General features: G+C 44.1%; 1 protein-coding gene across 1 annotated transcript; it reads right to left on the bottom strand.

Annotated features, from left to right (window-relative positions):
* Positions 1 to 7,750: 7,750 nt before the first annotated feature.
* LRRC58 (leucine rich repeat containing 58) lies at positions 7,751 to 16,068 on the bottom strand. Its single transcript, XM_035097149.2, has 4 exons — positions 15,525 to 16,068; positions 14,262 to 14,390; positions 12,710 to 12,987; positions 7,751 to 11,260 (listed from the first exon to the last, which is right to left on the bottom strand). The coding sequence occupies exons 1-4, from the start codon at positions 16,001 to 16,003 to the stop codon at positions 11,052 to 11,054; spliced, it is 1,095 nt and encodes a 364-aa protein (XP_034953040.2). The 5' UTR covers positions 16,004 to 16,068; the 3' UTR covers positions 7,751 to 11,051.

Here is a 16,068-nt window from a genome sequence, read left to right as displayed (position 1 = left end):
TACCCCTTTAAATATTGCAAGAAGATGGCTATCATATCTCCTCTTCTATCCAGGCTAAACATGGTCATTCCTCCTCCATCCTCCACCCTCGACCAGGAAGCGCAAGAAAAGTCCATCCTCCTTACCTGGTTGAGGGCGCACTCACCAAGCGGGAAACCTCCGGCAAGGGAGCGGGTCGCAGGAGAAAGAGCTCGGTGGAAAGGAGGACGGACGGTAGCTTCTTCCAAGCAAGGAAGGGGACGGGGGGTGGTGGCTGAGGGCGGGGGTAGCAACCTCGGCTGCACTGCACAAGACGAGCTTGAAACGGGTTCCTGGACCTGGTCGCCGCCACCAGCTCCAAATTCCCAGAGCGGAAGGGAAGCGTGTGCGCCTCCCGCGCACCCAGAACCAAACTTGGGCTGCTGCTACCCCAAGATCACGACACGGGTGGAGCGGCTGTCCCTTCCGCGAGGCAATGGAAAGGGGACCCCGCTGGGGAATCAAAGGCGTCCGAGCCCAGTTTTGAAGTCTCCGCAAAACAAAGCAAAACACCTCCTGGGTACCACCCACCCCGTCTCCAATCCATTGCCTTCGTTTCAGCCGCATGAGGGCTGGAGAGACGTTTTGCTGCTGCTGCACCAGCAGCAGGAGCTGCTGCGAGTTAGAGAAATCCTTTGCTAGTCTAGTCGCTTAAGAGCTCTCCACCAGAACAGAAGATCCAGTGAACTTTCTTTCTCCCCATTTCCCGTGACATGCTCCAGCCAGTGCCATGTCCCCCTTGAATCCAGCAGGTGTCTTTGGACAGCACCCAAGCTAGGCTTGAGAGGAGTCAGAAGGGGCTTATCATAGCCTTGAACACTTCTACGACCCATGAATTTAAGCAGGCATTTGTTGGGCTGCTGGGTTGCATCACATTATTGTGTTTTATTATTTATTTGTACTTAACTGAATATTTTACTGAAGGCTTCTCTGTTTCTAATGATGTATTTATTTGTACAGTATTTGTTGCATTTTGCATATTAAGCGGTATATCACTGTTATCACTGGGGTCACGAAAAGTCGGACACGACTAAATGACTAAACAACAACAAATTACTGTTATCAATGAGGATTGTTTTCTGAGATTGGGGGGGGGGGTTTCCTCCTGAGGCCTTGGGTCATGGGCAGGTGACCTGGGCTGTCAATACAGCTGCGCAGAGTGGCTGAGGAAACCCATTATTATTATTATTATTATTATTATTATTATTATTATTATTATTATACAAACATGGCCAAACACTCCTGACCCACCTGTCAGCTCCTTGGTATTCTGAATAACCATGTAAGGGTAGGCCAGTGACGAGAGAGTAAATGGTAGAAGACTCATGAAAAATATGACCAAGCACACATGGGAATCTAACTGCAGCAGCCAGTACACTCCCCACTTTTATTTCTACCCCAAAATCGCATCTCCAAGGTTTACACAGGTAAATATGTAATGTTGCATAATATATAAAGCAGGACATGTACAGGCAAAGGTAAAAGGTAAAGGACCCCTGCACGGTTAAGTCATGTCAAAGGTAACTATGGGGTGCGGTGCTCATCTCTTTTCAGGCCAGCGTTGATCCACAGTCAGCTTTCTGGTCATGTGGCCAGCATGAATCACTTCTGGCACAATGGAACATCGTGACGGAAGCCAGAGCACAAGGAAATAGTGTTTACCTTCCCCCCGCCACAGCGGTACCTATTTATCTACTTGCACTGGCATGCTTTCAAACTGCTAGGTTGGCAGGAGCTGGAACAGAGCAACGGGAGCTCACTCCATTGTGGGGATTCGAACCGCCAACCTTCCGATTGGCAAGCCCGGCCCCAGGAGGCTCACTGGTTTCCCTTAGGAAGAGGATGACAGCTCCGTATCGATTGATGTTCTCAAATTCCTCCAGGCAACCCACTGTACACCAGTGTACTATCGATTACAGTGCTCACCTGTCCTTTGCTCATTGTTTTGTGGTATTGTGTTGCCTTTTAAAGTCCACTTCCTTTTGTTCCAGCAGCTGAGGGAAAGCATCTGTTTGCTGTTGGGTGCACAATGGGTCCTATTGGTACCTTGATAAAACCATTTACTTTGCAGCTGTGACTGGTTTTGTTTGTTTGGAAGGGGAAATGAGCACTGAGCAGCTTTGCTGCAAGGAAGGCAGGAATTTCCCCACCAAATTGCACTGCTATAGCTGGCAATTCCAACTGGAGGTGGCTTGGTAATTGTTATTCTCAATCCAGCACCTCAGTTGCTGCTGAGATTGCTACATGCACAAGTGACTTAGTCACGGACTCCTATGTGACAATGCTTATATTACACACCAGTGACCGACATAATCAATAATGATCATTTATGGGCACGATCCCATCAGCTAAACAAAGTCTCATCTCATAGTCTTGAGAACTTAAAAGATAAGTGAAATAGCACCTCCGTTAGAAGCAACAAACATTCCCAAAACAGGAACCTCCCTTTAATGTTTCACACAACTCCCCCTCAGCTCCCAAGAAGTCCACATCACACTGTATTTCAAGTTTAAACAATATTTGCTTTTTCAAAAGTAAACACTTCGTGTTCATAATTCAGCTTTGGGAACTTAAAAAGCAAATGCAATTGCCCCCTTGTAATGTGCTGCTTCCTTCACCGCAGCTCTATTAATAGAAGTTCTTTTTACATAAAACAAAGCAAGTTGTGTTGTGTATATTACACGTTATTCGAGAGCTAAATTACCTCCAGTCCTCAATGGCATGACAGATAGAGCTGAAGAACCATCCCCATCTATCTTAAATCATTCATATTTCAAATTACACAAGCCTCATCTTAATAGGCCCAACTATAAATTACAGTACTGGGTGCCAAAGGAGGAGATATCCTATCAGCGTTATCACTAACTGAAGTTATAAAGATGTACCACTCCACATTAAATCTTTAAAGATGTACCACTGCACATTAAAATTACCTATACTCACACTGCTCCTTGTAGTTTTGTAGCTTTTTTCTTCCACAGCAATGTCATGCAGATAGATAGATAGATAGATAGATAGATAGATAGATAGATAGATAGATAGATAGATAGATAGATAGATAGATGATAGATAGATGATAGATAGATAGATTCCCCTTTCCAGTATTTTTGCTATTACAGTACTTAAGTGTTGCATTATATCCCCTTCAACGTCAATATATTATTTTGGTCCCTCGATATAAATAAGAGAGCTAACACTGGTCCCTTGCCACATGTCTAACTAGTACTTCTCATGTTTCCCTAGCACCATCTTCTCATTAGACTAAGCCACTCTTTTCATTACATGTTTTGTTGTATTATTAATTGCAGAGAAAAACGTTTTCAGAAATAACTTTAACTCTCCCTCATGATCTAACCTACTTACCGCAGCTACTCCTCTGCTCAAAAGCACACGTGGAAGGACTTTGCTGACTCTTATCTACTAGGGATCATAAGATGCCTCTGACAAACTGCAGATCACCCACTAGTTAGCCACTTTATTATTAGGAAATGTGATCTATTCCTTTCGGGCCCCCTGAGCTTCCCAGTCTACTGAAATATTTAACGTCCATTTCTGCTGAATACAAGCAGGTGTTTGGCTCCACGGTTACCTCCTCTGAATCATTTGGAGATCTACTCACAGTGCTGAAGAGAACCATTAAAAATCTACTGTGCTGGTTTCTTGTTCTGCAGCACATGCAACATCACACTCAGCAAGGCAAGGCTATGTATCTCTCTTTTGATTCACCGGGGAAAACCCTCAAGACTGGAATTAATGTTAGCAAGACAGCATTACAAATTTATCACTTCCATCTGAGACGGTAATATGGCAACCATAAATGTAAGGATTTTTTTTTAAAAAAAACCCACAGCTGATCAACTCCCATAGGTTGGCAATAATTAAAAGAGGTAAGGGGTATGGTTAGAGGTTAGGGGTACGGTGTTGATAATGCCAAGGTTGAAGGCTGGATCCCCGTATGGGACAGGTGCAGGGCCGGCTCTACATAGACCCCCGGTGGCGCAGTGCACCACGGCGGGGGGCTGGCAACCAATTGCGCCCTGCGAGGGCGGGGCGGGCGGCGGAGCGATCTCCGCCCCTCAGCACCAGGGCGCGCGATCTGCTCAAGACGGCCCTGGACAGGTGCATATCCCTGCATTCAGGGGTGGCAAACTCCCAAGAGACTGCGATCTACTCACAGAGTTAAACACGTTGGCAGTGATCTATCTCCTTTTTTGGTTCAGGTCAAAGTTGTTTTAGAAAAGGGCCATTTGGGGGGTGGGGTGGGGGGTTGTTAAGTTTTTTCAGGGAGGAGATACGGTCAAATGTCGAACTTTTTTTAGGGGAGCCACAGTTGTTCAGCTTCTTTGGGGGAAGGCAATGATCTACCAGTGATCTACCGCAGACATCCAGTGATCTACCAGTAGATCATGATCTACCTGTTGGACATGCCTAGACGAGATGATCTGCAGGGTCTCTTCTAACTCTACCGTTTGACGATTCCCTCCTAGTCATTGTTTCTTTAAAAATGAAAGTTGATCCCGGTGGTTGCACTTTTAAATAGAGTAATGGGGAGGTAGGTATATTCAATAGGGTACATCCATATTATGCTCCATGCAAGATGGTGTTGTATGTAGCCATGTTTCCATTAGATAACAACCATTTCTGATTTTTTTTTACTCAACCTGTTGATCTAGATGGGTCCTCAAAACACCTTACAAAGATTGAAATGCAACTTGCCTAAAGGCTGCTTCTAAGTTTTCTGATCTGTAGCACTGCTTTCAGGCCTTATGAGGACATTGTGGCCATTTTCATTGCTATTCACCCGTTACTTCTGTTAACTGCAGGCACGGTTCTGTAATCTATATTCCCTATTGCTAATGACTGCAAAGTGCTTTCATGGTCCAGAGGCAGAGTAGGGGTGGGTGGGAGAGGTGTAGCAGCAGACTTTTAAAAAACCAAGGACAAAATGTTCTTTATTTTTAAAAATGCATAATAAATGGTAAGTTGGAAATATGGCAAGCAAACAAGCATGCTGCTAAAACCTGCAGGACTTAAATAATGTAAGAAGAGAAAGCCGAGCTGGACCACTTAATCACAGAAGAATTGCTGAAGGATGAACCGAAGTAGAAATAATTGTTTTCTTCACTGTGGAAGGTGCAGATCAGCTTCCATACCTGCATTAGGATTTGTTTTCCAGAAGTTTGTCTGAAGAAGTAAGCCAAATAGAACTGACAAAAGATTAGGTGGTTGAACTTAGCAATAAACCAAGAATCAATTGATTTACTTCAGCCTACCTGCCTTGTGGCTGAACTTGCACAGCTACTTAATTTGTCTTGCTGCTTTTCATTTTCTTGACACTCTCGCTGCATCTATGAAGGCTCCCCCACAAGCTAGCCCTACACATTTAGGCTAGCAATTTTTCGTACGTAGATCTAATTATCTTGCAAGGACCTAGCTGAAACAAGAAATAGTGTTTTGTTTTTTAGAATGTTATTAGATAAACGCTTATAGGAAAGGTTAACATTTGGAGTATATTCAATGTAAAGGAAAATCATATGCATTGGATATTGACAGGAAGTCACCATGGAATTCTTTTTTTGGATTTTTTTTTCTTTTTCTTTTTCCGGTTTTCTTTCATCTTATTTTCTTTTATTTTAATTTACTTCAGGGAAGAAATAGAAATGTAAAAATATGTTTAAAGATTGTTGTATTTAGCAGGAGATATCGGTGTCTGGAGGTATTGGTGTTTTATATTCTGTTATTCTATTATTCTGTTATTTTGCTATTCTGTTATCATGTATGGAAATAAGCAAACAAAAATATATTTTTTAAAAAAGAAAAGAAACAAGAGTAGTAATTTTATCAGTTGCAGTTTTAACTACACTTAACTGGGGGTAACACACACAACTCTTAGTAGTTCCTATTTCTGAAGGAATGTAAGACTGCACTGCAAGTTAGTTTGGTCCCTCTTGGAATGTATGCAACCCATTTTAGGCCTAGCTAAATTTATACAGTACTTTTATTTTTAGACTGAACTAAAAATTGAATTCAGTAAAGAAACTTTTATAGAGGTTGTATACAATTAGCAAACTAATTAGCCAAAACACATCTATCCACATACAAGAGAAAAGTATCATTGAGCTTTTGGAACCCTAAACTTTGCATAAACAAGGGAATAATTCAAAAACATGTTGGGGGTGGGATCAGAGGGGGCTGAGCATACTGAGTTGCCATGCAGTGCTAGCTGACTACTGGAAGGATTGGGGAGGGGGGCAGAAGTAAGAAAAAAACAGGGTTCATAAGGAACATGTTTTAAAATGGGGCATGGCTTGCTTGCTAGGACACCAAACAAGAGAACTCTACACATCAAAGTTTTGTTGCAAGCCCACATGTATTGAAACAAACAATGGTTTAAAATATACAATCGTACCTTGGTTTTCAAACAGCTTCTTGAATGTTTTGGCTCCCAAACGCCGCAAACTTGGAAGTGACTGTTCCGGTTTGTGAACTATTTTTTGAAGCCAAACATCCGACAGGGCTTCCGATTGGCTGCAGGAGCTTCCTGCAGCCAATCAGAAGATGTGCTTTGTTTTCCGAACGTTTTGGAAGTCGAACGGACTTCCGGAACGGATTCCGTTCGACTTCCAAGGTACCACTGTATAGAAGATAACCAGATGGAGAGGCAATGGGATTATTAGATAAAGGTGTTAAAGGCTATTAGAAGGAATACAGGGAAGATAAACCAATAAATTATCTTCACTGTAAATGCTGAAGAAATCTACACACGGACCATTGTTTTGGGGGACGGCATGGGCAGAGCAACCAACAACAGACAGCAGCTGCAGCAAGTAGTCTCTGAAGCTGCATGCACAGTAAGAGAGAGAGAGTTAAGAGTTACCCAGTTATTGCAGCCGTCATCCATGAAGGTTAAGAACCTGTTAAGGAGTTCTAGGAGAAATGTTTGCAATGGGCACAAGTTCCCATGTGAGCTCAGGAGCCAAACATTTTGCAAAGTGGCCCCTTGTGCCAAAGTGCGCTTTCTCCATAGCTACCCATCACCAGAGTTTGCCTTTGCAAACTCAAGGGTACGTGACACATGGCTAGAGAGAAATTGCCCCATTACTGCATTTTCCGAGTCCATAGCCTGCTGGAGGTGCATGTTGTGATTGGAGGTTGTGCTACACTATTCCAACACAGTGTTGCAAATTTATTTCATTTGCTCCCTTCCGCCTATGTTCAATGGGAGGAAAAATACTTGCATCACACACACACACACACACACACACACACATTGAGTAAAGTTGAAATGTCACTGTGGGTGTACTTCTGAAATTTATGCTGTGGAAAATTATGCCCTGCGCTTTTATACTAATTTGTCAGCCACCTTGAGGGTGTTCAGGTCAAAAGGCAGGTTATAAATCCTATAAATAGAGGTGATAAAAATATCATTTTAACAGAATACAGAAAAGAGCTCATTTTTCGTGGGGGGGGGCAGGGAGAAGGGGGGGGGCATCCTTTCACTACAAGAAATCATTGTGTGAGCTTCCACTAGCAAGACTCATTAGTTGAAGCCATCCCAAACACTGGAACACCAGCCAAGCTATTTGCCACTTCTCCCCACAAACAAAAAGAAAATATTTTAAAATTATATACAGTACAGATTACACACTGGGGGAGGTGGGCATTTTGCAGCACACATATCCAGGTACAATGACTTCACATAAGGACAAAACAGACACTTAAGAGTCCGGTGCAAGTTTTAAATAATTATTTGATTTAGTGTTCAAAAGCTCCTTAACAATTCATAATGACATACTCTTAGAAATACAGTACTTTGCATATCTAGCAAAGTGAAGTTATACAAACACAAGGCACCTTTAAAACTTGGTAAAGCAAATATAAGGCACATGATTAAATTTAACAAGAGAATTAGGTGAAACCTCTGGATCAGAGTTCACTGTGCAATCAAGCATGCTAGATAAACAAGCAACGTAGTTTGACCGGAAAGTTTTTTGAAGACGGGAATTATTTTTAAACCACACCACACTCCAGCTCATCTGTTTGAAGTGTCCAAAGAGCTTTTTCAAGCAGTGAAAAACACATCTCACTGGTGCAGTTTAAGATGATTAAAATGACTCTTTGAAGTCAGTAACAAAGCAGCACTGTAAGGATTAAGTTTCATTACTTCCCATCGGTTAAATCCCTCCCATTCATTGCCACTAACTAAAGAGGACCAAGATCCCCGCCTTGCCAAGCGATCCAAATAAGCTTTCAATAAAAAGAGAAAAAGATCAGGAAGGCCATTCAGAGCCCCATGAGAAAGTGCATGAGTACCTTTGAAGGCATACTGAAAGATTCTGCAAATCCTAACCAGAGAGAAGCAGGAAGACTGGAAACTGTATAAATTGCTTCCAGTCAAGTAGCTATTTTGTCCTCAAAGCCTTCCCTACTGATCTTAAAACATTACACTTGCATTTACAAACAGCCCATCTGTTGTTTTTTTGGCTAAAGAGATGGCAGGAGGAAGAAACAGCAGGAAAAATGGAATTATTTATTCACTTTCAGGGTTAGCTTAAATGAGAATAGTAGCTAAAGCAATGAGGATGCTTTGATGAAGGCTAAAAATGCCTGTTTGGTAGTGAAGATTCATACAGACAGCAGCTTTGGCTAATATTCTGAACACCAAATCAGAATAATCTCACATATTAAGGGTTGGAAAGGAAAGTATGTACTCTCCAGGCTTATTATCAAAGATGCTAGAAAATTCATCAAGATAGACTGGAGGTAAGAGGTGCACCTGGGTGGGGCTAACAGTATGTAACAAACAATTTTACTTCATTTATTCACAGATTCAATCCTACATAAGAACCACTAAGAAGGAAACACGCTGATAATTCATGGCTCAAGCGACAAGATTTAATTTGGTATCGTGATGAAAAACACGCTGCTATGAAATTGTGGGGTTTTTCCACTGTATGTTATTGAACTAAAAGTTGGGTGATTTGATTCATTTTCTAACACGTATATCCTGCCTTTCTTCCACCATGGAATCGAAGGCTAAATGAAGCAGGGAAGCGGGAGTGCGAGTGGGAGGGCTGTCAAATATCAAATCAGAAAAGGGCAAATGCTCATTCTTCAGCAAGAAAGAATAGCAATTTACGTTATTATAAGCATGAGTATTTGTGGGTCATCTCCAAGAGAACAGTTCCAACATCAGTATAGAGAAGGATTAGCACATTAGGAAATTCTAGGAAAGAATAAATATTATTCCATACTCAAGAGCCCACAAGCATCCACCCTGCTAAGTGTGTTCATGTTCCTCCATAGATCTATCCATTCTAAACAAAGCTTTCACTAGGCACAGGAATGTCAAGAGATGGGTAGAAACAGAACTGCATGCAGATCCAAACTTTATCACAAGAACTAGTCTCGCAAGACTCTTCCTAATAGCCCTGTCTACAGGAGCAGCAGTAGGATTCCCTTCTCACTCAACTGCTCTGTGCTAAGGGCTTTTCTAGATGTGATTTCTTCTCCAAGCCCTGGTACCAAATCCAAATGTAATTCCTCAAAACAGTGTTTCCATTGCAAATAGATAACTTTTCTCAGCATTAGCCCACAATACTAAATTCATTGTTCAAAAAATGAACTCTCTGCTCAGCGAAAGCAGAAAATCTTGAGAAAAGTCACTGTGAATCTTCAACAAAAACAAGTGACAGAAACAGGTAAAAGGTGTGTGGAAACACCTGTAACTTGAAGAGTAGCAGCACATCCTTTGAATTTACAGATCTATTGAAACTGAGTGCTGTGTGACGTTGGCAACTGTTAGAACTACTGGTATATCTAGTGATCAATGAAAATTCCTATCTGTCTGTTATTCAATAGAATTTTTTTTAATACTTAAAAAAATCTTCTACAGAGGCTAGACACTTGCCTATTGTACATGATAGAATCTCCAACAGTGACAAATAAGCACAGAAGTGGGCAAAATCCACAGGAAGCCAAAACTAATATGAGAAAGACAAACTGAGTTGCAAGACGGAGAGAAGAGTCAAGTGTATGACATAAAAAACCTTTGCTTTGAAGGGAACAGGAAAGATTGTAGTATTGGTAGAAACGCCTGACTCTTCAGAGTTCTATAGCTGCAAGGCATCACATTATTCTAACCACCGAAGTTTACGACGTAGCCATGCTCTTTGAGCAAATATTGTCGAAAGCATAAAATTCTTAAAGAATGGCACCTCTGTGTATAAGAACCAAGCTGGAAGCAAAGGATTAGTTTGCAATTTACTAGTTAGTTAAGCTTTTGCTTCAGATGGACTTAGACCAGGGCAAGTAATTCTTGGACCACACAGGGAAAAGCTGGTGAGACTCAGGAATTATCACAGATAGTTATATAAGGACAGTGATGTAGCAACTGTAACAAAAAGGAGAAAGTCCAAAGAAGGCACTAATGCTGTAGTGCAAAGCAATGTAATATAATGAAAAGCACAGTTCTGTTACTAGAGCAGAACACCTGGTTATAGGCAGTCAGCCAAAGTAGTATCAGAATTAAGATATTTCTGTACTTTGGAGGAATGTTGTTAAAAATAAAGAGCAAGCACCTCAATTGAGAGAGAGCAATGTTCAAGTATGGCAGATGCAGCTGTTAACACTGGGGAGTTGCCACCCTGCACTATCATATCATTATTTGTTTTATCACAGTGACAAAGATCAGTCTACTTCATCCTTATTCTCAGTACTGAAGCACTCAAGGCACCCTTTCAACTGGTCTCCAGTGCCAAAAGTCCTAAAATGTCTAACCCTAGAATTATTTCCCCAATAGCATTACCTTCAAAGGTTCCTGTGTCAATTTCCACCCAAATGCACGAAGAAATTTAGCCTCTCAGGACACACTGCCCAAACTATTCTGTTTGGCCACCCACATTTCTATGAGCCACAAAGTAGAGACAGGTCAAGGTAAAGTTCCTAGGATGTCTCTTGCACAGCACCAGACACCGTAGTTCCACAACTGCTTTTCTTTACACGATTCACATCTAGTCTTTTCCTTCCTTCTCTTAGCCAAGAAGAACTTTTTGCATCCTGCGTGCTGCAACAATGGCTTCATCTTCTGAATCAGACTCACTCTGGGAAGTAGAACTTTGAGATGCAGAACTGCACGGGGAAGAGCACTCTGGCGAACATAGGTAGTGCATCAGAGGAAGGCGGTACTTCCCACAGAAGTCAACAAATTTGATTTGTCGGACACAGCTGTCAAAATAGACTCCTATGGGCAAAATAAATGTAGTTTAAGACAACAAATGCTTTCGTATTTATAGTTAAAGTGTGCATGTATAATAATAATAATAGTAGTAGTAATAATAATAATAATAATAATAATAATAATAATTTATTTATACCCCGCCCATCTGGCTGAGTCTCCCCAGCCACTCTGGGCGGCTCCCAATTGAATATTAAAACAATACAATGTATCTTATTTGTATAATTCCTATGCAATATTCAACTGTGTCCAGTCAGCACAAAGAATTCCGTTAGCACAATGGGACTTCCCCCCTCTTCTTCCCTTGCATCCGCCCCGAATCTGTTCCTAAGGGTTAGGGGGAACCCCCTTAACAGATTGAAGGGGTGCACAGGGGGAGGGGGGAAAGTCCTATTGCACAAGCAAAGTCTTTGTGCTGATTACACAGCCTTTCTGCAAAAGGCACTAACAAACAGGAAAACCCTGTTGCTGGTTTAGGCAGTCTCTGGTTTTAAACTGATGGGCCAGAAAGCAGAAGTGGGTTATGACCCATCTTAACTAGGTTGAATGAGTGGCACCATTCTCTTTTTCCCTCTTGAGGATGGGAAGATATTTTTTAAGAAATAGGTGAAGGGGTACTACTGGCTGCCAGTTGCTGCACTAGGTGGACCGAAGACAAAAGCAAATCCTACTAGGAAGTAGGAGAAAAACAAATGGGGAAGACACAGAGATGGAGAAAGATAGATGTAAACAGTAAAATAAATAAAGTCTCATGGTGCGTGTTGCAGTTAACCACTGTTGACACAATTCTATTCAAGTCTACTCTTCACTTCACTGGGGCTTATTCACAGGTAAATGTGTATAGAGCAGCCCAAGGCTCTGTTCTGAAAAGGTTGATGACTCCATTCCTAAATGAAATGAAGTTCTCACAGTTCTGATTTAACACCTATTTCTCCAAATTATCTTCCAGAAAAGTTATTTTTTCTAGGCAAGAAAAATGCAAGGTTGCCTTGCTGAAGGTTGAGGGCTAGTTTGTTAAGCATATTGTTGGTTCCTATGTAGACAGGGATATATTTTGTACTAGTCTTTAAATTGCTAGGCCCCAATATTAAATAAAAGTGACTGAGTAGCCTCACATGTGAAAAGCAATTTAGTTCCTCAAGTGTCAGCTTTAGAAATAAACCTGAACAATTTGTGTACTAAGCCAAGTCAAGGCTGGACTTTGCACATCATCCAAGCCAGAACTTATGATTAGCCCAAGCTGTAGCCGAGGTTTGCTCTTGAATGCTGCTCATGCTCACTGAGGAAAGTGTGTAACTATGACAACATGTTTGATCAAACCTTAGGTTGGCTTATTATCATGGCGGTAAAAAGGAACGGGGAGGGACAAAGTGGCTGTGAGTTCTCTCCTGGTGCCTGTATGCTTGTGTAGGAAGGTAGGAGGAATGTCTCACAAGAACAGAGAATAGGGCATACCTCCACATTTAGGGTTGGGGCAGTTGCTGGCTAGGCTCAAATAGCGGAGGAGATTCCCAGGGAGGTCACTAGGAACATAGGGAACATTGCGGGTTTTAATGGTGCGTCCAGCCAGTTCCTGGAGACTTGGAGGGTTGTAGGTCAAGTCACGGACAAATCGTACAACCAATGGGTTCCCACGCAAACTCAATTCTTCAAGATGAACTAGATTGAGGATTTCCCGAGGAAGGTATGTCAGCAGGTTATTGTGGAGGCTAAGGGAGCGCAAGGAATGCAACCTGGAAACCAAACATCAGAAAACCTGGGGTAAGCCAATACTATAATTCCAGTCCTCCGGTCCCTCTTTCCCTTACACTTTCCATAGGAGAGTCTAAGTCTCCGAGATTAGACCTTCAAAATTCCTTTCAAAAACCCAAACATATGCAGTATGTTTAAAGTGCTTTGTATGTTCAAAGGACATTGGATTGCTGCTTTGATCCAATTGCTTACATCCTGGTTTTTGCTGCAGTGATAATTTCACTTCAAAATTCAGATACCTAAACCGTATGCAAGCCGAGGCACCTAATTTTACCCCCCAAAAAACTGGGAAAACTTATTGACTCAAGTATAAGCTGGTTCACCACGCCACAAACCGGAGGAGGAGGAAGGAGCAGCCCAAAACAGCTGCTTTCCGGCTGCTTGTTCCTTCTCCTCCTCCGCCGCCGCCACTGACAAAGGCGGCGGAGGAGGAAGGAGTAATCCAAAAGGGCTGCTTTCTGGCTGCTCGTTCCTCCTCCTCCACCTCCGACAGCGAGAGATGGGACCAGCAGCAAGAAAGGGCTCCTTTTGGGCCGCTCGTCCCTCCGCCGCTGCCTCTGCTGCTCGCAAGAGCAGGCATAGGAGCTGCAGTTGGGAGAGGTGCAGCGCAGCGCCTCTCCCAACCACGGCTCCTGTGTCTACCCTTGTGACAGGCGGGCGGCGGGACCAGTGGTGAGAAAGGGCTCCTTTCGGGCCGCTTGTCCCTCCACCACCGCTGCCCGCCTCACTTGAGTATAAGCCGTGGGGCGCCTTTTCAGCATTAAAAATGCACTGAAAAAGTTGGCTTATAATAGAGTATATACGGTAATAACTCCTTTCCCTTCACAGGTCTGCATGATATTATTCCCAAACCATTCAAAGATGTCAAAATAACATGGCTGATACAGAATGCAAAACTGCATAGACAAAACAGCCCTAAACAGAGTACCGTAATAAGAAATCCAAAGGAGACAACTGGATGCAAGATCCAGTATTGCCATTTTTGCGTAAATTTAACAATGCGATTAAGCTGCATGATTTCATTTAGAGACTTTTTCTATAGCACACAAATTGCATGCAGATTGTCATATGTCACAACTGCACAATATGTTTTGCGACATAAGCGTGCTGTGAAATCACAGCTAATCACAACTGGCTTGCACATACAAACAGCTTGCATGCTTCTTCCTACATACAAATACCTGCTGAAGCAGGAGTTACCAGGTTCTGAAGAGCTAGATATATTCAAAACAGTTAAATTGCTTGAAATACTCACTGTGCCAATTGAGGGGGAATACTCTGTATCTTGTTATCACACAGGACTAGGTAATTTAGTAAAGACAGATTAGCCAGCTCTGGTGGAATTGAAGTAATGAAGTTTCCTCCAAGGTACAAAAACTCCAAACTGGAAGACAAAGAGAGAAGCGACACAAAAAGTTTATAGTAATGGTTTCTCTCCGCTCAGAATTTCAAATCACAACACAACCCGCTTTTGGAAAGAACACGGTGCAAAGGATGAGATTTTACATAAGAGTGTCTGAAAGCAGAGCCATGAGAAAGGTGAAGCACCCACCTCGGGCGGCCGAAGTGCAAGAGGCAGCACTCAGTCTGCTCCACCGCAGAGCCGGCCCACCCATGAGACAAGATGAAGCACCCACCTTGGGGGGCTAAAGTGCAAAAAGGTGGCCCCACCACGAGGGAGGCATTGTGCTGTGTGGGGAAGCTGAGCAGTGACATAAGTGTGAGGGATGTGGCAGCATGGGGTGGCAATTCCCATATCGCTTCGGGTGGCAGGATGGGATGGGTGGCCCCTGGCTGACAAGAGATGCAGTTGAACTGAGGGGTAGGGTGGCCACGATTATTATTACAGTCAAACCTTGGTTCCCGAGTGGCTTAGTTGCCAAACAAATCAACTCCCGAAAAACGCAATCCTGGAAGTAAGTGTTCCGGATGGCAAACATTTTTTCAGAAGCCGGACATCCGACGCGGCTTCTGCCTGAGTTCAGGAAGCTCCTGCAGCCAATTGGAAGCCATGCCTTGGTTTTTGAACAGTTTCGGGAGTCAAACAGACTCCCACAATGGATTAAGTTCGAGAACCGAGGTACCTTGGGTTACGTATCCCTCTGGATATGTAATCTTTAGGTTGCGAATGCGGCAAACCTGGAAGTGTATACTTCTGGGTTTTGCCGTGCACGCATGTGCAGAAGGGCGCCTCCGGTTATGGACTTTTCGGGATACGGCCGGGCCTCCGGAACGGATCCCGTCCGTACCCAGAAGTACCACTGTATTATTATTATTATTTATTGAATTTATATACAGCACTATGCGGGGGGGGGGGTGTGACTCAGGGCGGATCACAGACTTAAATCAAGATCTAAAACCACAAAATACCTAATAAAAATAAAAACAACAACCCAATAAGCCAGCCATGCTTTGCGTGGGGAGGAGATGCTGCACTGGGGGGGGGGGTTCATCATAGGCGCATTCGAGGGCCAAGCCAAACGGCCCGCCACTTCCCTCAGCCTCTCGCCCACCTCACCTGCTGAGCTCCTGTATGGCGGGCGGGATGCCCTGGAGCCGGTTGCTGCCCAGGCTAAGGCTCTGCAGGCGGCGCAGGCCCAGCAGCGAGGCCGGCACCTGGGTGAAGCGGTTGCCGCTGAGGTTGAGGACTCGCAAGGTGCGGGCGAGCGGGGCTCCGGCCAGGCCCTTCGGGAAGGAGCCGTCGGCGCCCAGCCGGTTGTTCTTGGCCAGCAGCGTGTGGAGCCTCGCCAGCTCCAGCAGCTCCGGGCCCAGCGCCGACAGCCCTGTCCCGCTCACGTCCAGCACCTCCAGGGCGGGGAAGCGGCGGCTCAGGCCCGCCGTCAGGCCGCCCTCCGGGGACAGCCAGGACGGCGGCAGCACCAGGCGGCGCGGCGGAGAGGCCTCGCAGGCCACGCCGCGGGGCCCGACGAGCGCGGCCTCTTCTCCCTCGCTCGCTCGGCGGGCCTCCGCCTCGGCCAGGCCCGGCTCTTCCGCCATCTCGGTCCGTATAGGGAGGAGGCCCCGGAACCTGCGCGCTTCGTCCGCTTCGCCTCGCCGCCGCC

The sequence above is a fragment of the Zootoca vivipara genome, chromosome 16 (assembly GCF_963506605.1).
Source record: "Zootoca vivipara chromosome 16, rZooViv1.1, whole genome shotgun sequence".
In the NCBI taxonomy this organism is placed as follows: Eukaryota; Metazoa; Chordata; class Lepidosauria; order Squamata; family Lacertidae; genus Zootoca; species Zootoca vivipara.
This window is presented reverse-complemented; position numbering and strand designations above follow the sequence as displayed.

What these genes read in the sequence shown, in the direction of transcription:
- LRRC58 (XM_035097149.2), bottom strand. Translation starts at nt 16,003, where the DNA reads ATGGCGGAAGAGCCGGGCCTGGCCGAGGCGGAGGCCCGCCGAGCGAGC. An exon ending in ATTCCCCCTCAATTGGCACA is followed by an intron (nt 12,988 to 14,261) that starts GTGAGTATTTCA and finishes TTTGGTTTCCAG; the next exon opens with GTTGCATTCCTTGCGCTCCC. An exon ending in CCCCAACCCTAAATGTGGAG is followed by an intron (nt 11,261 to 12,709) that starts GTATGCCCTATT and finishes TTTTGCCCATAG; the next exon opens with GAGTCTATTTTGACAGCTGT.